This window comes from Halictus rubicundus, chromosome 12 (assembly GCF_050948215.1).
Source record: "Halictus rubicundus isolate RS-2024b chromosome 12, iyHalRubi1_principal, whole genome shotgun sequence".
Classification (NCBI taxonomy): Eukaryota; Metazoa; Arthropoda; class Insecta; order Hymenoptera; family Halictidae; genus Halictus; species Halictus rubicundus.
This window is the reverse complement of record NC_135160.1, coordinates 4,613,908-4,638,810: the sequence shown is the minus strand read 5'-3', so window position 1 is coordinate 4,638,810 and position 24,903 is coordinate 4,613,908. Positions and strand designations below refer to the sequence as shown.

Sequence of the window (24,903 nt, the reverse complement as noted above, 5' to 3'; positions counted from 1 at the left end):
ATTGTAATTTTTTAATGACCAGTTAAGATCGTCAGGTATTTACTCTACATTCGATAGGGAGATCAATGTTGATCCCCTTACTGGGCAAAGTGGAGAAGACAAATGTTTGATCTAAATTGTAATTTTTTAATGACTAGTTAAGATCGTCAGGTATTTATTCTAGATTCGATAGGGAGATCAACGTTGATCTCGTAAGAGTGAGCTAAAAAATATAACGTAGCAGAATTTGAATCTGTCCGCCTTCCGAGGGTTAAGGGATGAAGATCCAATGGGAGATCGTGTCTTACGTTGCAGGATGCATCGAACGAAAGGATCGCCAGTCAATCCTGACGAGCAACTGCACACGGGGTTGTGATTAACCACGTTGCAGACTGCACCGATGCCGCAGGAGCCGGGACAAGGGTTCACGCATTTCTGATTGCTACAGGCTTCTGTTAGAGGACAATCAGAGCTGACAGTGCACTCCGGCCTGCATGCAGGCGGTACACCAAGATAGCCTGACACGCAAGTGCATACCGGCTGATCGTTCACCTGTCTGCAGACGCTGTTTGGACCGCAGGGCGAGGGCGAGCAGGGGTTGCGCTGTACGGGATCTGTCATTTGTGTGATAGGGAGGAAAGGTAGAACCATAAGTTAGTGTAGGATTAATAGCGTGGACGAGTAAGAGGGCTGAAAGATTCTTGAACTAAATTGAACCGCCTACTTGATGATTCACAAATTGGAAAGATCTTGCAAGATACTTGCAAGACAGCCATTTTCTGTTGACCATCAAGTATCGATGGTTCAGCTTAGGTCAAGATCATTTGTTAGCCCTCGTTCGTCGAAAATCCAGAAAAAATAGAAAACAGATTGTACCTCGTGCCACAGAACACTGAACGAAAGCGTTCCCCTCCATTCCGTTAGGGCAGCTGCACATAGGCACGTGATTGAACACAAGACACTGTGCATTTCTGCCACAGGTGCCTGGGCAAGGATCAACGCACTTGTTCCTCACACAGGCACGATTCTGGGGACAATCGGTGTTCAACACGCATTCCGGTCTGCAGCCTACATAAGGATCGCCTTGGTACTCAGGTAAACAGGTACAAACACCGCTGTCGCAGCGTGCATTTGGTCCGCAGGGTGTGGATGCACAGGGGTCAGTGACAACTGGTTGAGCTGTGGAAGAAATGGACTCTAGCGTTTCTTTTTCATGATTTTTCGAATGCTGAGTTCACCAACAATTTCACTGAAGCAAATCGTTGATCGAACGTTGCAATTGCAAGATTGAGTCTGCGCGGTTGAAGATTTTTTAAAATAGCGAAAATATTTTCCAAAGAAAAATTAAATGCAGGACAATAAGCAATACAGGGTGGGGCATTTAAATGGGAACACCTAAATATCTCGGTTATTATTAGTCGTACAAAAAATCTCCACAGAATAAAGTTGTACTGTTTCAAGGGGCGAATTTGATGAGAGTAAAAATTTTTTCTCAAGGTCATTTTGTTACGAGATTTCAAGGTCATCGATATTTTTTTAAATGGAATCACATATTTTTATTATCGCTATGTGATAGCCGAGGTCAAGACGAATCCAACGATCTGTATTTATTATGACTATCACATGACTGGGTACGAAAAATTCATAAAAGTAGAACACTTGATGTAAACAGTGAAATAACGATGACATGATCCCACTAGAGATGTTCTTGAACCTTGACTAATGACTGTAAACATGCTTACAATAAATTATAAACACTGTTACAAATTCTTCTCCTTGCGGTGACTCTAATCAGTACGTTTAAGAAATTCATCGGGATTTAATCGATTATGAAAGATAACGTTACTTTTCTGAAACGATGGTGTACAGTGCTGCAGAAAAGGTAGAAATTATTTTAGTTTATGGTGAGGCTAAAAGTAACTAAGTGCAAGCATTTCAACTGTACGCAGGAAGATACCCTGAGAGAAATCTTACTTCTCGACAAAGTTATGACCGCATAGTTCAATTGTTTTGTAAAACAGGGAGTATTAAATCACTGAACAGAAAACGACCAAAGCCTGCTCCTGGAGAAGATGCCGAAACTTTTGTATTGGCTACAGTCAATATTGATCCTACTACAAGTTGTCGAAAAATTGGACGTTCTTTATTCTTTGTTCTTTATTGCAACGTCATAAATTCCATCCACACCATATTTCCTTACATCAGGAGCTTCATGGCAACGACTTTGAGAATCGTGTTGCTTTTTGTACATGAGCATTGTAGCAAATACAAAGTCATGAATATTTTATGCCGTTCTCTTTACTGACGAAGCTCCTTTTTCTAGCCATGGACAACTGAATACACATAATATGCATTACTGGTGCACTGAAAACCCGAAATGGTATAGTGTAAATGTATGGTGTGGAATCGTTGGTGATAACAAACTCAAGGTCACGTGAAGGTCATAGTATTACAGGTCGTTGGATTCGTCTTGACCTCGGCTACCACATAGCGATAATAAAAATATATGATTCTATTTAAAAAAATATGGATGACCTTGAAATCTTGTAAAAAAAATAAGTTCATCAAATGCTCTCATCAAATTCGCCCCTCGAAACAGTACAACTTCACTCTGTGGAGATTTTTTGTACGACTAATAATAACCGAGATATTTAGGTGTTCCCATTTAAATGCCCCACCCTGTATATGCACAGATCTTCCGTTACCTGAACAACTGAATGATTTGACTGCAACTATAGAAATTAAATGCATAAACCTAATGACATCGCTGTATTCGTTCTCAGAGGGTTAAATTCTAGCTTCGGTCATTAAACTAGAAATTGATCAATTAATTAATGCCCGTGGAAATGGTCTTACGTGGTTCAGTAGGGGCCAGGTAACAGTTGCTGAAGGGGTCTCCGGTGTACCCCTCGGGACAGGTGCACACTGGGACATGGTTGTACACGGTGCATAAAGAGGTGACCCCACAGGAGCCTTGACAGGGGTCCCTGCACTTCTCCCCTGTGCAGGCGAGACTCATGGGACAATCAGAGTTGACGCGACACTCTGGTCGACAGTTCGGAGGGGAGCCAATGTACCTGGGTAGACAGGAGCAGGACGCAGTGCCACCGATAATCCTGCATTCTGCGTACAGACCACAGGGGGAGGGTACGCAGGGGTCTATCGGGGCTAGAGCGTTGTCGTTCGGGGGTGGTTCTGGAATTCGAAGCATTATATTGGAGATGAGGATGATACGATCGCGACTGATAAACATGTCCACTATCTAGATCTGATAAACGGTCTTGCCTCGACAACTGTCACAGGTACGAAGGATTAAGTCAGATTCATAAATCTGAGTTTCTCATCCCTTTCTCAGGGCAGGATCAGCTTAGGCCTAGAGTCAGGGCTAAAACGCGACAGTTATCGAGGCACAGCTACGGTCGGCGACGATGAGGATGCTCCGAGAAGCCTAATGAGATGACAAGTCGAATGATGTATCCACAGACAGAAATCCTTACGTGGAGCAGGGAAGCAAGTGGTGAACGGGTCTCCGGTGTATCCATTGTTGCAGGAGCAAATAGGGTTGTGGTTGATCACCCTGCACTGCGTGTTGATGCCACACGAGTTCGCACAGGGGGTCGTGCACTTTTGGTTGATGCACGCAAGCTCCAGGGGACAGTCGTTGTTCACCACACACTCGGGTCGACAGTTCGGCGGATTTCCCATAAAATTCGGAAGGCAGGTGCATACTGCGTGGTTGTCCACGTTTCGACACTTACTGTTGGGTCCGCAGGGGGACTGGCTACACGGGTCTACGGGGGTCGCTGTATGGGGGTAAAAGCACATTAGAGGACCTGCCTCGCAGGTCTTGATACTTGGGTGACGGTTTCATCTAGCTAGGTGCTGTCTTGTGCTCGAATAGACTCTCTACTGGTGCAGTGGATCTAAAAAGGGATGCTTCGAATGTGTCCTCGTACTCTGATTTCAATGTTCAGTGGGATGTTAGGTCCGCGTCTATAGTAAACGTAGTTGTAATTATAGGCTCCAATGGTTAGCCAATTTTGAGGGACAACTAGAAAACTTGCAAGAACATTCGAGTAACATGTTCAATATAATAGTACTGGCTATTAACCCTTTGCACTCTGAAGCACCACTAGAAATTATTGTGGCATTATTTCAAAGAAATTACAAAAATTATTACAAAATATTTGTTACATTACAAAATTTCTATTCAATAGATCACTAAACATTTAAATATTATATGTGGAAATCGGATCAGTTTCGTACGAATAAAATGAAAATATTCCAAGACGGAAGAAAAATGTAGATTTAGAATGAAAATAGCGCCGAGTGCAAAGGGTTAATATTTTTTTCATCCACATTGCAGGAATGAATGCATTCCTTGATTAGTGAAAAGAAAAATGATATTTGTCCATAAAAATTTTATAGAAAGAAAAATTAAATATTCACCACAGAAGAATAGAATTTGATTTCGACTTGCAAGAAGTGAGTAACATCAAACATTCAGTATCTGTTTGAAATGTGTATTTTAGTAATAATGAAAAAACAAGTAATTCAAGAGGAATAATGTTGACGAAGAATGACACAGCGACGTAACCAGTTACCCAGTCTGTCCAAACTGTTCCTGAAAATTGGCAGGCTACTCGAGACAATACCAACAGCTGCGTACGTCAAAGATGCGGACCTTGTGCTGGCTAAACGTCATTGAAATTGAGAGGGGTCACGGCCGAAGCACGCCCCGAGCGAATCATTCTAGCGATCTAGGATCTCGAAGCGATTCGAATTGGCTTACGATCAAACAGGGCCGGGGTACAGTAGGTGAATGGGTTTCCGGTGTGTCCAGGGTTACAAGAACAGACGGGCAGGTGATTGACCGTTTGGCATTGGGCCTGCAGTCCACAGGTGCCGAGACAGGGGTCCCTGCACCTGACGCCCATGCAGGCCATGGTCTTGGCGCAATCGGAATTTTGCGTGCACTCGGGCCTGCAGCGGGTGTACGGGTCACCTACGTAGTCAGGTGGACAGGAGCACTGGCCAACACCGTTGTTCTCGCGGCAGATAGCGTTGACGCCGCACGGGGACGGTCTGCAGGGTTCCCTAACGTCTGGGCGTTCATCTGGGCATTCAAAATAGAAACACTTAGGCGTGACACGGGCATGCAGGTGGTCAGTCAAAGCTTGTGCCATGAGTTTGGTTCTCGGGTTTCGCAGGTTCGTGTGCGGTCGGCGGCGAATGATCAAGCGGAAGCTGACATACGGCGATTCGGTTCCTTCAGCAGTACAATCGCAACGGTATCCATGGTGTGTATCGTTTCATGGTTTCTGTTAGGGTTGCGTGTTTTCTGGCCGCCACTACTCGCAGCGTCGTTATTTGCGGGTCTTATCTCTGGGGTCGCATTAGGGGTTATTATGGGCGGCATACTTCTCAATGCATAAGCGTGTTTCAAGGATGTTCCTATAAGCATGGGTCTAGGGATTAATTCGTTCGTGTCCCAGGGGGGTGGTTCTTCGTGGGACGCAGGGATAGGTGTTCCTCGAGCCTGAGGAACTATGTCTATGTCTAAGTTCTAAACTTAATGATTGTAAAAGCGGTATGCTCGGGAATGATCACTGCGTGCAGCATTCTCATGGGGGGTGTCGGGTGTCAGATGACGTTGAGGGGTGAGTGCAATTAAGAGCCTATACTCCATAGGCCCCGCCACCATTCGTTCAATACGGTTATGTCATTCGGGGGAATAGTAGCACACATGTGGGGGTGAAGGCGTGCTCTTCGATACGAGCTCGTTAATCGCAGTTGGGCGGGGGAAGATGATTATGGTCGACGTTTCATTCGTACATGAGCGTTGTTGTTCTCTAGGCCCCGCCACCGGGGCTCGGTTAGGGCCTCTCTCCTTCTCATGGTGTTATTTCGTTCCTCGTCCACGGGGACGCAGGCTTCGATGTTAGAGAGAGACTGGATGACGTTAACGAAGAGCAGCGTTTCAAGCACTTACCTGCGATTCGCCCGCATGCGATCGGCGAGAGTTTTGCGACAAGAGGGAGCAAAAGATGATTGACAGCGATTCTTTGTTATCGTGTACTCACCCTTGGCCGCCGGCTCGCAAACGCTGAACGGATTTCCGGTGAAGCCCTCGACGCAAGCGCAAACCGCTTGATGGTTCACCACCGAACACTGCGCGTTCGAACCGCACAAACCGACACACGGATCGCGACACTTCTGTTGCAAACACGCCAAATGAGGCGAACACTCCGGATTGATCGTACACTCGGGCCGACAATTCGGCGGAACGCCGATGTAATTTTGAATACACGAACAAACGGGACTGTCACCTCGCACTTGACACTCAGCGTTGGGTCCGCACGGCGATGGCTGGCATGGGTTCACGGGTTTTGGTGGGTCTCCTGTTGAGAACGATGAGGAGACGTTGATTAGAGACCGAGGTGACGAAACATTTTGAGGAGAATTAGCAAGAGAAACTCATTATCCTAGCTACCTGATAAATACAACTCTCCCTAACGTGAAGAACATCGGGAATGAATGGTATAGTGGATTATAGTACTCACTGAGCATCGGATAACACCTAATGAAAGGATCACCGGTGTATCCCTCGTAGCAGCTGCAGATAGGATTATGGTTGACGACTTGGCACTTGGAGTTCTGGCCGCAGGTGCCAGGACACGGGTCCTGACACTTGTTGCTGAGGCAGGCTTGCGTCAAAGGACAGTCAGCGCTGACTATGCACTCCGGTCTGCAGGCCGGAGGACTGCCAATCAATCCTGGTTGACACGAGCAGACCGCGTGATCGTTTACTACTTTGCAAAGGCTGTTTGCTCCGCACGGCGATGGAGTGCAAGGTTGTTTTCTGGGTTCTAGAGAATTCGGAAACGAGTTTCAATTCTGCGGTCATGTAATGAGATGAGAATGTAGTCGTTGTCATAATTAAGGGGGAAGACGTACCATCAGTTACACGTGCTCGACACAGAGTGAAAGGATCCCCAGTGGTGCCAGGTGGACAGCTGCACATTGGAATGTGGTTTACCACATCGCAGCGTGCACTCGTGCCGCATGTTCCCAAGCAAGGATCCACGCAATAGTGATTGACGCACGCTTTCACCCGAGAACAGTCCGAGTTCATGGTACATTCCGGACGACAATACGAGTAAGGATCGCCGAAGTAGTTCTGCAGACACTTGCAATTGCCCTCGTCGCATTCTGCGTTTGGTCCGCAAGGAGACGGGTTGCAGAGGTCCTCCGGTACTTTCGGTTGATCTGCGAACAAATACAGAATTTGCAATTCGTTTGTGTCGCGTTTACAATTGGTCTGGCTTGGATACCAAGGACGTAAGGATCAATATACTGAAAGTGGATGGAGATTCTCACCGATCCGCGGTGTGCACAATGTGAAAGGATCGCCAGTGTACTCCGGTTGACAGAGGCAAACAGGAATATGATTCTGTACTCTGCAGTCCGCGTTCTGTCCGCAGGATCCGACGCAAGGATCTCGGCACTTCTCAGAGATGCAGGCCTGGTCGGACGGACAGTCTGTGTTGACAACGCACTCCGGTCGACAGTTTGGCGGCAGTCCGATGTAATTTTTCAGACAGGAACACGCAGATTGATCGCCGATTGTTCTGCACTCTGCATACAGACCGCACGGGCTTGGCGTGCATGGATCGCCGATCGGCGGAATCGGCGTGACTGCAACAGAAAGGACGAATATTAAAATGGCGTGTTCTGACGTGAAGGAATTTACAATCTTCGGTTACAAAAAATGGCGTATCTGTTAACTCACCTGGCTGTGGGAAGCACCTAGAGAACGGATCTCCCGTGGTGCCCTGCGGACAGCTGCACAATGGATTATGGTTGATCACCCTACAGGCAGCTGCGACTCCACAAGTTCCCGGACAAGGATCCGTGCACTTATATTTGTAACAAGCTCTATTCTGCGGGCACTCCGAGTGCACGACGCACTCGGGCCTGCAATTCGGAGGAGTTCCGATGAAGGTCTCCTGGCACGTGCAGACAGCTTGATCATTCACAGCTCTGCATAAGCTGTTCGGTCCGCATGGCGATGGACTGCAAGGATCCAACACCGTGGGCTCTGTGTCTTCCGGTATTGGCTGGTTGCAGATGGTGAACGGATCGCCCACATAGCCAGGTTCGCAGGTGCAAGTTGGAATGTGGTTGATGACAGAGCACTGAGCTCTGACACCGCAGATTCCTGGACAAGGATCCTCGCATTTGTTCCGGACACAGGCCTTGTTCGTTGGACAGTCTGAGCTGAGGATGCACTCCGGTTGACAGCCTTCGTATGGGTTGCCATGATAGTCGTCGATGCAGATGCAGGCGCCAACGTTGTCGCGTCGTTGGCAGATTGCGTTCGGACCGCATGGCGATGGCTCGCAAGGATTGATGACCTCCTCTGTGACAGAAATTTTATCATGATTAGACGTAAGAAATATTGTTAGAATTTATCGTCTAATAACAATAAATAGCCTAAGTATAAACATTCGAAGTCTTTCATCTTGAACCTACCTTCCTGCAGAACACACTGGACGAACGGATTTCCACTGAATCCTGCAGCGCACGTGCAGACAACAGCATGATTGACGACAATGCACTTGGCATTCTCTGCACAGGATCCTGGGCAAGGATCTGTACACTTCGAATTGATGCAGGCCTTGTCAGTAGGGCAGTCAGGATTGATCAGACACTCTGGCCGACATGATGGCGGGGTTCCTATGTAGGTAGGCAAACAAGAGCAGGATGGGTAGCCATTGACATTTTGACACTGAGCATTTGGTCCGCAAGGTGACGGGTTGCAGGGGTCTCCAGTGTCCTTGGGTCCTGGCACAGCTGATGAAATTTCATTGTAAATATACCTTCTTGCAATATAGAAATACATTAAGTAATCACAGTAGACTTCTTACTTTGGATGTCGTAGCAGCTCTTGAAAGGATCTCCTGTCTGGCCAGGCAAACAACTGCAAATTGGCGAATGGTTGATCACTTCGCATCTTGCGCTTAGGCCACAGGAACCTAAGCAGGGATCGGTGCACTTCTTGTTCACGCAGGCTCGAGTTGGTGGACACTCCGAGCCGACCACACACTCTGGTCTGCAAGACGGCGGTGAACCGAGGTATCCTTGCAGGCAGGAGCAGACTGCGTGATCCTCTATGTTGCGGCACTGACTGTTTGGTCCACAGGGTGATGGGGAGCATGGGTCTCTCGATGGCATGGGAACTGCAATGTATTTTAGAGTTCAAAGTACAGAGTCTATAAAAATTGCATTCTTTGTGACAATGTTCAAAAATATTCGCAGCTCGTCCTCAGAGAGTTAAATCCTTGCAAAGGGTTTATTTTTACCTGGAGGCTGGATGCGACAGTTGACAAAAGGATCGCCGACATAACCATCCGGACAAGAACAGCTGGGAATGTGGTTCACGATGTCGCAAAGAGCATTCTGACCACAAGCTCCTGGACAAGGATCCCTGCACTTGTTTCGCATGCAGGTCCTGTCGCGAGGACACTCCAGATTGAGGACGCATTCCGGTCGACAGGCTTCGTAGGGATTGCCAATGTACTCTGGGGGACACTCACAGTCGCCATTCGTACAAATCGCGTTGGGTCCGCAAGGTGACGGGTTGCAGGGATCGCTGACAGGTGGCAAGGTGGCTGAAAAGAAGATTAGAAATACGTAAAAATAAATTTCTGAATCAAGATACAGGTACGGAAGAATTTAGAAGACCGGATCTTACTTGGAGGAAGAACAATGCACTGCGTGAACGGATCACCAGTGAATCCCTCCATGCAGGTGCACACAGGTATGTGATTCAGGACATGGCACTGAGCGTTCACTCCGCAGGAGCCCACGCAAGGATCCTGACACTTCTGATTGACACAGGCGAGATGACTCTTGCACTCGGAGCTTAGAATGCACTCTGGTCTACATTCGGGAGGAACTCCGATGTAATTTGGCAGACAGGAACACGCTGGGTTTCCGGATATAACTTGGCACAGAGAGTTTGGTCCACAAGGCGATGGAGTGCAAGATGGTCGCTTCGGAACGATGGTCCCATTGAAAGCTAACGAACAGAAAATTGTAAATTTTTTCATGTCCGTTTTTCCAATTTAATTTACGTCTTAATGTAAAATTGACACGAGGAAAATGTATCAAAGGACTTGTAAATTGAATATGATCTTACGGATAAGCGAACACTGAGTGAAAGGATCCCCAGTGAAGCCAACAGGACACGAACAAATGGGATTATGGTTTTTGGTGGTACACTGAGCCCTCAATCCACAGGTGTTCGGGCAAGGATCAGCGCACTTCTTGTTCAAGCATGCCAGATGAGGTGGACATTCAGCGTTTACGACACATTCCGGCCTGCAATTCGGTGGAATTCCTCTGTATTCCGGAAGACACGTGCATACAGCTTGTCCATTCACTTCGCGGCACTTGCTGTTGGGTCCGCAAGGCGACGGCGAGCATGGATCTAACGGAGGTCCTTTGAAAAATGCAGTTAGAAAATTAGACATCAATCGTGTGCAAAGATTAGACAATTGAAGTCATGATCCCGAGTGGCAAACTTACTCCGTATTTCTTTAATTTCGCAAGCGAAGTACGGATCTCCAGTGTATCCAGGAGGACAAGTGCACACAGGAACGTGCTGCTGAACGTTGCAGATCGACAAAGTACCACAAGTGCTTGGACAAGGATCGGTGCACTTGAATCCAATGCAGGCAAGCTGCGAGGCGCAGTCGTTGTTCGACTCGCATTCTCTGTGACAGCCTCTCTCGTTATCGTAAGGATCTCCGATGAGGTCTGGAGGACATGCACAGGCTCCTGCGCCGTTCCTCTCGCGACACTGAGCGTTTGGACCGCAAGGATTCGGCGAGCATGGATTGGTCACAGTCGAGTCCGTTACTAAACCACCGAGAATGTCAGTAAGTAGTAAATATACTATTCAACAGGACCTGTATTTTGCTAACTATCTGGAAAATACTCCAACTTACCCGGAGCCGGCGCCAAAGTGCATCGAACGGAAGCGTCGCCCTCGTATCCTTCGGGACAGGTGCAGATAGGAAGATGGTTCTGCACGCTGCATCTGGCCAACTCTCCACAGGCTCCAGGGCAGGGGTTCTTGCAGCGCTGGTTAATGCAAGCTGCCGATTGGAGACATTCCGAATCCTCGGTGCATTCTGGTCTGCAGTTCGGAGGACGTCCAATGAAGTTGAGCAGACACGAGCAAGCGGGTTGAGAGCCAATCACTTTGCACTGCGAGTTAGCTCCACAAGGATTCGGAGAGCATGGATTGTCAGCGGCCTTGCCCGGTACGTCGGATACATTCAACCTGGTGCACTGAACCAGAGGGTTGCCAGTGTATCCAGGAGCACAGGTGCAGATGGGATTGTGGTTCACGGTCTGACATTTGGTGTTCACTCCGCAGGACCCTGGACAAGGATCTGCACACTTGTTCTCGATGCAGGCCTTGTTCTGAGGACACTCGGAGCTGACGGTGCACTCTGGACGACAGGTGGGTGGTATTCCCACGAATCCTGGTTGGCAGAGACATACCGCGTGCTCGTTGTGCACGCGACAGTTGCTGTTTGGTCCGCAAGGCGATGGTTCGCAAGGATTCTCTGGTATCGGCGGAGACGTGTCTTCGAGTCTGTCGCAGGCGTTGAAAGGATCGCCGGTGTAGCCAGGCAGACAAGAACAGGACGGAGCGTGGTTGACTACTCTGCAAGTGGCTCCTTGGCCGCATGTGCCAGGACAAGGATTCACGCATTTGTTGTTCAGACAAGCCTTGTCGCGGTCGCAGTCGGTGTTCGTGACGCATTCTGGTCTGCAGCCAGTGTAAGGATCGCCGATGTACTCTGGCAGGCAGGTGCAGGAGCCTACGCCATTTCTTTCGTTGCACACCGCGTTCGCACCGCAGGGTGACGGGTTGCACGGTGTCCGGGGCTGTTCTGTCGTGGTCGGCACTGCAAGGAAAAGCAAAGTGTTAAACATAGTTTATATTACTAGATTTCAATCTAATATAATTTACTTTCAAAATCATCAAGGTTCTTCATATTTTTGTTGCCATGTTTCCTACAGTTTTCAAGAATCATATGGAATACCTTCTACGATCGGAGTGCACTCGGTGAACGGATCCCCAGTGTAACCAGAGTTGCAGATGCAAACGGGATTATGTTTGACAACGTTGCAGAACGTGTTGACGCCGCAGGATCCGGGGCAAGGATCGACGCACTGTTCGTTCTGACAAGCCATATTGCCAGGACAGCCCTCGTTGATAACGCATTCTGGTCGACAGTTGGGAGCTCTGCCGACGTAGTTAGGTAGACAGGAGCAGGCTGGGAAGCCGTCTATCACGCGACACTGAGAGTTCGGTCCGCACGGTGATGGGAGACACGGGTTGCCGCTTGGTTCTGTTCCGGGAACCTTTGCCTCAGCTGCAAGATAATAGCATTTTCAACGTTGGTACTTTCATCCGCTAAACCACGCCATGTTCGATGCTTACGTTCTTCGACGCATCCGAAGAACGGATCACCGGTGTATCCGGAGGAGCAACTGCACACTGGGTTGTGATTGATGACTTGACAGTCAGCGTTCTGTCCGCAAGTGCCCAAACAAGGATCTCCGCACTTCTGATGAATGCAGGCCGCATTCTGAGCGCAATCCGTACTGACTACACACTCTGGACGACACTGTGGTGGACTGCCAACGTAATTCGGCTGGCAAGAGCATACTGCGTGGTTGTCGATCACGCGGCAATTGCTGTATGGTCCGCAAGGAGATGGTTGGCATGGGTCGCCTGGTAGTGGTGTAACTACGAAACGAGGAAGATAAGATGAGGAACACTTGCGTCCGACGAAAGAAGTCCTCGTAATAGAATAGCAAACTTACCAGGTGCCAAGTGGCAAGATTTCAGTGGATCACCAGTGTAATCGGACAGACAGCTGCAGGCAGGTTGATGGTTGATGACTTGGCACTGAGCGTTCAGGCCACAGGCACCCACGCAAGGGTCCTTGCATTTGTTGTTTATGCAAGCCTTCGACTGGACGCAATCGGAGTTTTGGACGCATTCCGGCCTGCATCCAGCGTAAGGATCTCCGGTGTAGTCGGGCAAGCAGGCGCAGGATCCGACTCCGTTACGTTCTTTGCATACTGCGTTTGCACCGCAAGGTGATGGATCGCATGGCAAAGATACCGGGTAAGAAACTGTTAAACATAAGACAGTGAACGGATGCGGTTATTCTGATTCAAGGATCATTTTAGTCTTTTCATGAGACTCGACGTTGCTCAAAATAAGCTTAATTACTGAATGAAATTGCTATTGCTATTGATAGATCTATTAAGAAGTCCTCAATAGTTACTCTTCGATTTTCAAAAAGTTTTTTAAAGGAGGGTGCATACCTTTGCTGCATCCTGAGAAAGGATCCCCTTCGTATCCAGTATAGCACTGACACATGGGTCGATGATTCTGCACAGTGCAGTTCGTGTTGAATCCGCAGGATCCAGCGCAAGGATCCACGCACTTCTTCTGGACACAGGCGAGGTAGTTCGGACAATCCTGATGAATCAAACACTCTGGTCTGCAATTCGGTGGAGCTCCGAACATGCCGCTGATGCAGGTGCAGACAGGATGATCCTCTTGCACTCTGCAGTCTGCGTTCGGTCCGCAGGGAGACGGTGCGCAGGGATTCTTTGGTCCTGGTAGCGGTATAACTGTTGAGAACACACGATATAAATTAATGTATATCGAAACAACATCAGACAAAGGTTTCTAGAGATTGAAAATTTAAAATTTGTTCCTTACTTTCTTTGACACATTGAGTGAACGGATCTCCGGTGAACTCGGGAGGACAACTGCAAAGAGGATTGTGGCTGACAACTTGACATAGCGCGTTCTGACCGCACAAGCCTGGACAAGGGTCGCTGCACTTTTGACCGATGCAAGCAAGGTGTATAGGACAGTCCGAGCTAACCAGACACTCTGGCCGACAAGATGGCGGTGTGCCATGATAGCCTGGGCTGCAAGAGCAGACGGCACGGTCGTTCATCACGCGACAGATGCTATGTGGACCGCATGGCGATGGCATGCAAGGATTTTGCGCTGGGACAGCTGAAACATTCACAATCGTTCATCAGTCCGATCCTTATATTATCCTTTCGGAGAATAGATGGATTATTAGTGAACAAAATCGATTTGTTTGCAAGACTCACGTGGTTTCTCGATCTTGCAAGATCCAAACGGATCGCCGGTGTACCCAGGCAGACAAGAGCAGACGGGGACATGATTGTCCACCCCGCACTTCGCGTTCGCTCCGCAAACACCCGGACAAGGGTCCCTGCAGTGCTGATTGAAGCAGGCCAGATGAGACTCACAATCCTGATTCGCGATGCACTCAGCCTCGCAGCCATCCATGTACGGATTGCCCATGTATGGCGGAACGCATTCGCATCGAGCAATGCCGTTTGCGTTGATGCAGATTGCGTTCTTGCCGCAAGGAATCAGCAAGCACGGATCGTGAACGTTGTCTGGCGCAGCTGGGAAAAATTGAAGATGCAATTCATGATCTATCTGACTATTGAACCGTTGAAGTAGAGAATCGGGGAAGAAGAAGTTGATGAAGACCTTGTCTGCTTAAAGACTTACATGCACAGCTCTGGTAAGGATTGCCAACGGTGTTCTCAGGGCAGTAGCAAGATGGTATTCTGTTTGGGTCGCACTTTGCACCGAGTCCGCAAGGATTAGGCTCGCACGCGTCGGATTTAGGCACGCAGCCTCTGATGGTGTTGGGACTTTCGATGTAACCTGGCAAGCAAGTGCACTTGGAGAGTCCATTACCAAGGAGAGTGCATTGAGTGTTGGGTCCACAAGGTGACGGCTCGCAAGGATTGCTGGGCAGCACACAGGGTGTCAGAGGAGGGTAGCCCTCGTACCCTGGCAGGCAGAAGCACCTGAGTTCACCTGTTACCACGCGACAGCCTGAGTTGATTCCGCAGGGATTGCCTTGGCACTTGTCGCCATCTGGAACTGCACCATTTGTGTTATTAATCGTTTATTTAATTACATAAAAAGAATGATGACTTTAAAATTGTCTAGATCACTTACTGCACTGCTCGAACGGATTGCCAGTCAAGCCTTTCGGACAGAAGCAGACAGGATTGCCATTGTCGCTCTCGCACATCGCGTCCAAACCGCAAGGATTCGGGACGCAAGGATCCGGGGACGTCACAGTGCATTCGATCAAAGGATTGCCCTCGTATCCTGGCAGACATTTGCATTGTGCTCGATGATTCACAGGCTGACAGCTCGCCATCTCGCCGCAATCTGTTTCCAAGCAAGGATCGATGCATCTTCTGTTTAGACGATCGCAATACTTGCTTGGCGGACAGTCCTCATTATAGTGGCAAATGTTCTTTCCTTCGTCGTCTGGAAAAGTCAATAAAAATTGTTAAAGAAGAAGAAGAATTTTCTACGTCGCCGAAATTACACCATATTAAGTTCTCTTAGTTCACGGAGACGTGTCCATTATTTTATCCAATTTCTACTAATGCTTCGACTGATAATAGTAAGTTGAACACGAGACTCAGAGTAAAATATAAAAGCAAGTTTAGAGTAAATGCAACACTGAGACTAGAACGATATCAACTACAATCACAATCTTGCAATTTTTCTAAAACATCTTCGGAGCATATCGGTGCTCTCTGATACCAGCGGTAATAAATTGTGAAAAATTGCAACGTTCATCGAGTCTGATTGGAGGTGTTGACGGTGGTCCTTCGTGGGTTCAGTTTAACGAAATAATTACCTATGGCACAATACAGGAATCCATTTCCATGGTATCCCTCGTCGCAGCTGCACTCCGCGCGATGGTTCGAGTTCACGCAAATTGCATTCTTGACGCACGGGTTCCGGTTCAAGCAAGGTTCCTGGCAAGTTCCCGCGATACACGCCGCAGTCAACGGGCAATCTTTGTTGCTAGTGCAACGCGCTAGAGAAAGATTGAGGAAGCCCGTATAGCCCCAAGAAAGTGTGCACAGGTACAAAAAGAATCGAATCGCGGTTTGCGTGAGTTTGCGTGCGAAGACGCTGCTTCGGCGGATCAGCTTGTATGAAACAATTATCTGTGCGCGGGGATCGACACGTTGGACTATATATTGAACAATTAAACGAATTCAAGATCTTCGTAGAAACAACTATCGACTGAGAAATGAAGGCAGCTAAAACTCAAGACTACAAGATCGAAGATAAAAATCGTAGAGAATAGAAGATCGGGTGCGCTGAAATGTTCAAATTGCGCTCGTACGCACAAGATATATGTACAGTATGTATGTACATATTTACAGACCGTTCGCTGGAAAGATAGAAACCGACACGCGAGAGGATACGAGGCTTCGTTCGTGTACAAACCTTTCACGCAGGTGTTGGATACCGGGTCGCACTGCATGCCGGGTGGACAGTAAGGACAACTGGTGTCGTTCAATACTTCTGAGGAAAGGTACAATGGTGTTTAGTTAATTTTGTCGAGTTTTAGAACAGCGGAGAAATTTCGATGGAGCATCTACCTTTCGCGCAAACCGGCCTGTGATCCTGCACGTGGCAAAGCTCGGCGAGGTCGCACGGGTTCTCGACGGTGCACGGGTTCAAGCATTTTCGATTGATGCAGGCCAGCTGGGAGCGACAGTCGTCGTGGGTACTGCATTTCGTTTCTACCGGAACGTACACAAAATATTAGAGCCTCGAAGCAACATTCGTTCGATTCGTAACACTAAACGCTATCCACAAGTTTGCATCGTTTACTGATTCCAAACTGGATTTATCTAGTGATTAAACTTTGTCTTGTGATTTCCTCCAAAAAAAAAAATCATTTTAAAAGATATATATAGAGAGTGCATTGTAACAACGAACACAGAAAACACATTCACCTAATTCCTAAAACACATAATGGTTTTCGTGTTACTTGTGTAAAGCCCAGAAGTGGTTTGTTAGTATTATACGTTCGCTCTTGCGGGAAATGTTCGGCTGAAGCGAGCTTTTATTTCTTAACATTGATATTCGGATTGATCGACATTGTTCGCCGATCATCTCCCTGGAGTGCGAACGTCAAGGAAACATTACAATTGATTGTTACGTGTACAGACAAGCGAGAAGAGTTCGTGCAGAGGCACAATTAATGTACAGCATGCAAAGAGCGCTAATGCAGCAGGTGTCCATGTCAGCACTGGATCCCGGCAGTGTATACTTTTGTAAATTCTACGCCAGACATTCGATGTGTGCGCGTATGCCCGTCCGGTATCGTTTCCGGTATAATGATTTCGCCGATCGAGATCGAACAGCTCGAAGGGTCTACACGGATCAAGCAACAACTCTCCAGAATTGGTTGCCACCAATTTTCATCTGGATACGACGAAGGACACACTGGAAGACAACGTTTTCGTGGAGACACATTTTGCTTTTTTCTTTTGGTGAACACGAGAACATTTAAAAGACTCCCGACAAGAATGATCTTTACCTGGGAGTATGCTACAATTAGGTGTACTCCGGTCGACTGTTAGGTTGAAGCACACGGGCCGATCGACCGGTACGCCGCATTTAGACTTATCTGTGCATGGTGTGACGGTTTTACATGAACTCGGGCATCGACCGTTCGAACAGATTTCGCACCCTGATCGGGGCGTTGTTGTTTCTGGTTGTTGTGTCGTTGAATGCTCTTCTGTAGAGTGCTGTTCTGTTGCTGTCTGTTCTGTTGGACATGGTTCGGTTGTTGAAACGTGTTCTGTAGAATACGGTTCAGTTGTCGGAATGTGTTCATTGACTGTTGAAGTGCGTTCTGTGTAATGTAATTCGGTTGTTGAAGTTGTCTCTGTAACCTGATCGAATGGTGAAGATTCTTCGGTGGTGTACTGTGTTGTTGAAGATTGATCGATGAACTCTTCGGTGGTACTAGGTTGTTTTGTAGAGTGTTCTTGTGTTGTTAAATAATGTTCAACGTTGTACTGTTCTGTTGTTGAAGGGTGTTGTGTAGTGTATTGCTCAGTTGTTGAGTACTGTTCTGTTGTGGAAGGTTGTTGTGTAGTGTATTGCTCAGTTGTTGAGTACTGTTCTGTTGTGGAAGGTTGTTGTGTAGTGTATTGCTCAGTTGTTGAGTACTGTTCTGTTGTGGAAGGTTGTTGTGTAGTGTATTGCTCAGTTGTTGAGTACTGTTCTGTTGTGGAAGGTTGTTGTGTAGTGTATTGCTCAGTTGTTGAGTACTGTTCTGTTGTGGAAGGTTGTTGTGTAGTGTATTGCTCAGTTGTTGAGTACTGTTCTGTTGTGGAAGGTTGTTGTGTAGTGTATTGCTCAGTTGTTGAGTACTGTTCTGTTGTGGAAGGTTGTTGTGTAGTGTATTGCTCAGTTGTTGAAGGTTGCTGTGTAGTGTATTGCTTAATTGTTGAATACTGTTCTGTTGTGGAAGGTTGTTGTGTAGTGTATTGCTTAATTGTTGAATACTGTTCTGTTGTGGAAGGTTGTTGTGTAGTGTATTGCTTAATTGTTGAATACTGTTCTGTTGTGGAAGGTTGTTGTGTAGTGTATTGCTTAATTGTTGAATACTGTTCTGTTGTGGAAGGTTGTTGTGTAGTGTATTGCTTAGTAGATTTATACTGTTCTGTTGTTGAAGGTTCTTCTGTAGTATAATGTTCAGTTGTCGAATGGTGTTCTATTGTTGTAGGTTGGTTTGAAGTGTACTGTTCAGTTGTTGAATAATGTGCTGTGATGTACTGTTCTGTTGTTAAATAATGTTCTGTTGTTGTAGGTTGTTCTGTAGTGTATAGTTTTGTTGTCAGATATTGTTCTGTTGTAGAAGGTTGTCCTGTAGTGTACTGTTTAGTCGTTGAATACTGTTCTGTCGTTGAAGGTTGCTCTGTTGTGTACTGTTCAGTCGTTGCAGGTTGTTCGGTAGTGTATTGTTTCGTTGTTAAATAATGTTCTGACGTTGAAGGATGTTTTGAAGTATACTGCTCTGTTGTGTACTGTTCAGTAGTTAAAGGTTGTTCGGTAGTGTACTGTTCAGTTGTTAAATAATGTTCTGAGGTTGAAGGTTGTTTTGAAGTATACTGTTCCGTTGTTGTATAGTGTTCTGTTGTTGTAGGTTGTTCTGTAGTGTATTGTTTTGTTGTTAAATATTGTTCTGTTGTAGAAGGTTGTTCTGTTGTGTACTGTTCAGTCGTTGCAGGTTGTTCGGTCGTGTATTGATTCGTTGTTAAATAATGTTCTGACGTTGAAGGTTGTTCTGTAGTATACTGCTGCGTTGTTGTATAGTGTTCTGTTGTTGTAGGTTGTTCTGTAGTGTATAGTTTAGTTGTTGAATATTGTTCTGTTGTTAAATGTTGCTCAGTTGTATATTGTTCAGTTGTCGAATAATGTTCTGTTGTTGTAGGTTGTTCTGTAGTGTATACTTTAGTCGTTGAATATTGTACTGTTGTGTACTGTTCAGTTGTTGCAGGTTGTTCGGTTGTGTATTGTTTCGTTGTTAAATAATGTTCTGACGTTGAAGGTTGTTCTGTAGTATACTGCTGCGTTGTTGTATAGTGTTCTGTTGTTGTAGGTTGTTCTGTAGTGTATAGTTTAGCTGTTGAGTATTGTTCTGTTGTTGAATGTTTCTCCGTTGTGTACTGTTCAGTTGTTGAATAGTGTTTGGTTGTTGTTGGTTGTTCTGTAGTGTATAGTTTAGCTGTTGAGTATTGTTCTGTTGTTGAATGTTTCTCCGTTGTGTACTGTGCAGTTGTTGAATAGTGTTCTGTTGTTGTAGGTTGTTCTGTAGTGTATAGTTTAGTCGTTGAATATTGTACTGTTGTAGAAGGTTGTCCTATAGTGTATTGTTTCGTTGTGAAATAATGTTCTGATGTTGAAGGTTGTTCTGTTGTGTACTGTCCAGTTATTAAATACTGTTCTGTTGTTGAAGTTTGCTCTGTGTTGTATTGTTTAGCTGTTGAAGGTTGCTCTGTAGTGTATTGTTCAGTTGAATACTTTTCTGATGATGAAGGTTGTTCCGTGGTGTATTGTCCGCTTGTCGAAGTATATTCCGTGTAATGTTCAGTCATTAATTTCTCTGTAGTATGCTGTCCAATAGTTGAATACTGTTCTGTAGTATACTGCCCACTCGTGGGAAACTGTTGAGTAGTCCTGTCAGTATTATACCTTCCAGTACCCTCAGGTTGTTCCGTAAAGTATTCCCCGACTGTCGTATACTTTTGATCTGTAACCGTATCAGTCGTAGATCCTACAGTAGTCTCATGAATCAAAGGGTACTGGGCAGTAACCGTAATAACCGTTTCATTCTCTAAACCAGTAACCATAGTCTCATGTTCCAAAGGATACTGCGCAGTGACGGTAATCAGAGTAACTTTTTCAGTAGTCGTTAGTTCGGGACCTTCCGTCACAACCTGCGTTTCTGTCGAATGTTCAAGCACAGAATTTTCAGTGGGAATTAATGCAACAGTTGTCTCCTGAGACTCTGTAACCTCTATCGGTCTTTCGGTAGTATAATCGCCCACCGAAACAGGCGTTACCGTAAAGATCTCCTCAACAGGAGACTGTGTCGAGTGTCTATCGAACGTGAGCGGCGTCACTATCACAACCTTATCCGTCGCCTCGTGATATTTCGACTCCGTCGTAGTCTCTATCATGATTTCAACAGTCGTGTGCTCCTCGCATTCCGGCGACAAAGTTGTCGGAATTTCAGTGTTTTCCTCGGAGATATCCTTAATAGTGTGTACCCCAAACGAGCTAGTACTAGGAACAATCTCATGAGAGACGGTAGTGTGTGCTGTAACAGTTTCAGAAGAGCTTGCAGTAGTTGTTGCCGCCGAAGTGGAACCGTTCTCTGTGCTCGAAGAGAGTGTGCTTTCTTCAGTGTACGAAACTGTCGTGACTTCCTCGTAAGAGGTGCTAGCTGAGAACTGTGTGGTCGCCGGAAGTGTGGTTGTCTCGTTGTTTTCTAGTGTCGAGTGTTCAACGGCGGGCATAGTGTTAGTGTCAATACAACGATCTTCTGAATCGTCGCAGCCACAAATTGGCCTGTGTGCTTTAACCCGACACCGAGCTACCGATCGACAGTGGTCGACGCAAGGATCAATACAGGATCCACCGACACAGGCTTCTGTGTCGTTGCAGTCGTCGTCGGACTCGCAGCGATTGTCGGGCGTGTGTGGAGATGCTGCGGATTACAACACAATATAAACAACGGTAATCGTACTGCGATACGAAGAGAGACTTAAAAGGGTAAGAGAGGCTGAAAGAGCTCGTTCAAAGCGTTTTTGGTTACCAAAAATTAGATTATATACTACTTAATCGTACTGTGCTCCAAATATAGTCAAACATCTACGGAATTAAGGTATCAGTCGGCATGCTCGCATAATAACAGACAAGCTAATCGCTCAGAAGTATTCATTGATTAGATCTTTACAGAGACAGATGTAACGGAGAAAAACAATCCTTGAACAGTGAGGACGTCGGCAGAGTAGAGAGGAGGATAGTATAGGCATACGGGGGAGTGGGTCGAGAGTTGTATCTGTGACTTTGGAACCTGAAACGCATTCTTGTTCAGACAGCGGGACGTTTGCAGCGACGCTAGCGTTGCGAACCTGGCTCTGGAGACTTCAACGCATAGTGAAGACAGTAGCAAGATACTTCAGCATGGGATGAAGACGGTACCGAGAGATTTCAACGCGTGGTAACAACATCACCACGAGATTTCGACGCGCGACACACACGGTGCTTCGAGATTTCAACGCGCGGTAAAGACAGTGCTAGAGACTTCAACGCGTGGTAAGGGCGGTGTTCAGAGACTTCAACGCATGGTGAAGACAGAGTACCGGGAAGCCGGAGTAACAATTTAGTCCTACAAAATTGCTAAAATATCGCTTTGCGCATGATAGGAACGGTAACGCCAGGCTCGGAACGCTATAGCTCGTGTTCGAAGCTTTCTTAAATATAATTCCGCTGTCTGAACGATCGGAAACTTGAAAAGAGTAGCAATCGGTATTGTTGGTGTGAGGCGTAGATGCGAGTAAGAGTCGTAGACAGATCGGTACGAGAGACGTATCGGTAGACATTGGTGCGGGCTAATCCAGTCGACAGTGAAACAGAGAATAGAGAGAACAGAGAGGGTGAGAGAGAGAGAGAGGGGGGAGAAAGAAAGAGAGAGAGAAAGGGAGAAAGAAAGCAATAGTGAGAAAAGTAGAGAAAGTGATAGACAGAGATAGAACAGAGAAAGATAGGCGAGATAGGTGGTGAGAAATGGTGTTTACCTTCCATGCATCCGTATTTAGTATCTGGCACAAAGCCGGGGGGACAGAACTTGCAGATAGGCTTGTGCTCCTCCACATAACAGGGGGCATCAGCCGGACAGGTGGAGTTTCTGCATGGGTCCACGCAGCGATAGTTGCGGCACGCCAAGTCTGGAGAGCAGCCACGGTCTCGCAGGCAAATGGAGACGGAGGAATTGCAGTTTTGTTTGCATGTGCAGACGGGACGGTGGTCCAGGACACTGCAGGTTTTACCGTACGGGCACGGATTTTGATTACAGGTGTGACAGGGGTTCTGGCATTTCCCGTTGACGCACGCGGCGTTCGACGGACAATCGAAATCCCGTTCGCAGTGGGTGTTGGGGGCGCATCTCAGCTCACCGAGCTCGTTCATCACGAAACGGTTCTTGCAGACGCAGACGGGCCTGTGGTTCCGCACCTGACACCTCTTGTTTACCTCGCAGCTGTACTGGAGGCTGAGACACGGGTCACGGCACTCGCCTGTCCGCGAGTGACACGCGAGGCTCTCCGGGCATTCGTGATCGGACGAGCAACCGATGCTCGGTGTAGGTCTGGGATATAGGTCGCATTTGAGATCTGGATGACAGGCCGTGTGAGGCATGCCGATATAACACTGCGGGCAGGAGCAGCGAGGCTTGTGCAGAACCACACGGCAGAGCGCGTTGATCCCACAGGCGCCGCGCAGACCGCACGGGTCCACGCATTGCAGGTTTATGCAGGCTTTTTCATTGGGGCACTCGAGGTCGCTGGTGCATTCGCGCTCTAATCGCATCCCCCGAGGCGTATACACAACATACATATAATTTTGTTGGTTGGTTGTTGTTGTTTTTTTTTTTTTTTTTTTTTTTGTTCAGTGTCGGTGGAATTTATGGTGTATCGGTGGTAGGTTCGATGGTTGGTGGTTGGTTGGTGGTGATGGGAGCAGGAAAAAAAAAGAAAAAAGCATTTATAAGAACTGTGAAAAGAAACTTTCTCACAAATAACATAAACCACATGCTTCTTGTATTTATAATACGGAAATAGTAGGGTAGCTCTGTGAAGAAGTAAATAATAGAGAACGAATCTTTACACTATTATTATTCCGATTGTAACTGATCTCTCATCGGCGAGAAGATATATATATATACATACTCTCTGCGCGTACATATATATATATATACCGTATCTCGTGTATGTATATATATGTATACGTTTGGCAAGCAGCGATATTTACAACACAAGCCCCCACAGATCTCGAGAAAATAAGAGGGAAAAAATACAATGTAAACAGTGAATAAATCCAGCAAAATAACAAGCATGGGTAATATGAGAATGTCCCTTTCGCAGTTCCCAATCTGTATTAAATCGTTATATAATCCTAGATCTAGAGAAACGGATTGATCAGCGTGTTCACTGTAAATGTGTACCTCTCTCGTTGCACGCGAATTGCCAGTATATTATACTATTTACTTTCTTTTCTGTTTCTATTATCTCATTTTTTTTTCTTTTTGGTTTTTGTTTTTGCTTTTTACACGTCACCGGCATTCGTACATTTTCTCGACTTTCCGCAAGACAGATTGGATACTGAAATAAACATTCTACATATGAATAGTTATGTGTGAGACATGTGTGAAACGTGTTTCAAACTTTGGACACATTATGTACAGTATGCCTAGCTATGTAGATTTATATATGTACAGGTTTATGTAAGACCATTGTCGGGTAGAATCCAGTGTCTTATGTATACACAGTCATGTATGTATACACGATTCCGAGCAAAAACGATAAGCTATACATATATGTATAGAATGTATATATGTATAGAATGTATATATATATATGTATAAGATATAATCCGTCGGTCCAATCACATCTGTCTCTCGATTGTTAACGACTCACTGGATTAATACATCTATGTATTACTTCAAGTCCTACTATAGACGATACATGGTTATTCTACGGACCATGTTCCTCTGATCGTCAGTATTGCTCGCTAGTCACAAATGCTGTACATGGAATTAATTCGATCTGCCCGGTTAAACAGTTAGTAGGCCGTCTCTTACCTGTCGTGCACTCGTTATTCGGCGAGCCGCTCGTGCCAGGTGGACACCGACAGACGAATATCGTGCCGTCCCTGATGCATTCCGCACCCTTTCCGCAACCGTTTGTTCTGCAGTCGAGACTCGTATCTATACTACCTGCAACCGAACACAAAAGACGTGTGAATTCGTGGCAATGAAATTTCAATGCTACTGTCGCAACCTATTTCTTGAGAGCCAACATAAATTGATAATTCGACTGCACATTTGATGCATTTACAGCATTCTGGAGTTCCTGTAATTAAAACGTGCTCGACCTGATGAAGAAACTTACAGTTACGCATAGGATCTCCGAACGGGAAGTTAGGTGGACAATAGCACTGCGGCTGGTTCTTATAAATACGGCAAGCAGCGTTCGCGCCGCATCGAGTGTCCTTGCAGAGCTCTCCTGCGTTGCAGATACAAGCCTGATGCGGATCTCCTTGGCATCCAGGGTCGCAGGTGCATTCGAAGCCGTTCAAAGTCTCCCTGCACTTCGCGTTCACTCCGCATGGTCTCCTCAAGCACTGATCTCCACCTACGG

The 24,903-nt window shown here is 46.6% G+C and overlaps 1 protein-coding gene across 1 annotated transcript in view; it reads right to left on the bottom strand.

Moving 5' to 3' along the window:
• Dpy (fibrillin-like protein dumpy) overlaps positions 1-24,903 on the bottom strand; it is a 128,426-nt gene that overhangs the window by 55,824 nt on the left and 47,699 nt on the right. The window contains exons 35-66 of the mRNA XM_076797411.1: positions 24,655-24,897; positions 24,345-24,479; positions 22,285-23,064; positions 17,508-21,191; positions 16,561-16,704; positions 16,406-16,483; positions 15,804-15,986; positions 15,104-15,424; positions 14,645-15,025; positions 14,212-14,535; positions 13,805-14,110; positions 13,402-13,713; positions 12,892-13,206; positions 12,506-12,814; positions 12,105-12,437; positions 10,995-11,966; positions 10,573-10,905; positions 10,184-10,486; positions 9,737-10,063; positions 9,345-9,653; positions 8,910-9,221; positions 8,515-8,835; positions 7,772-8,401; positions 7,360-7,677; positions 6,937-7,248; positions 6,543-6,848; positions 6,063-6,380; positions 4,772-5,095; positions 3,477-3,782; positions 2,836-3,174; positions 856-1,158; positions 288-593 (exon numbers count right to left, since the gene is read on the bottom strand). Of these exons, the coding sequence (XP_076653526.1) occupies positions 288-593; positions 856-1,158; positions 2,836-3,174; positions 3,477-3,782; positions 4,772-5,095; positions 6,063-6,380; positions 6,543-6,848; positions 6,937-7,248; positions 7,360-7,677; positions 7,772-8,401; positions 8,515-8,835; positions 8,910-9,221; positions 9,345-9,653; positions 9,737-10,063; positions 10,184-10,486; positions 10,573-10,905; positions 10,995-11,966; positions 12,105-12,437; positions 12,506-12,814; positions 12,892-13,206; positions 13,402-13,713; positions 13,805-14,110; positions 14,212-14,535; positions 14,645-15,025; positions 15,104-15,424; positions 15,804-15,986; positions 16,406-16,483; positions 16,561-16,704; positions 17,508-21,191; positions 22,285-23,064; positions 24,345-24,479; positions 24,655-24,897 (14,187 nt within the window). The remainder of the gene's footprint in view (positions 1-287; positions 594-855; positions 1,159-2,835; positions 3,175-3,476; positions 3,783-4,771; positions 5,096-6,062; positions 6,381-6,542; positions 6,849-6,936; positions 7,249-7,359; positions 7,678-7,771; positions 8,402-8,514; positions 8,836-8,909; positions 9,222-9,344; positions 9,654-9,736; positions 10,064-10,183; positions 10,487-10,572; positions 10,906-10,994; positions 11,967-12,104; positions 12,438-12,505; positions 12,815-12,891; positions 13,207-13,401; positions 13,714-13,804; positions 14,111-14,211; positions 14,536-14,644; positions 15,026-15,103; positions 15,425-15,803; positions 15,987-16,405; positions 16,484-16,560; positions 16,705-17,507; positions 21,192-22,284; positions 23,065-24,344; positions 24,480-24,654; positions 24,898-24,903) is intronic.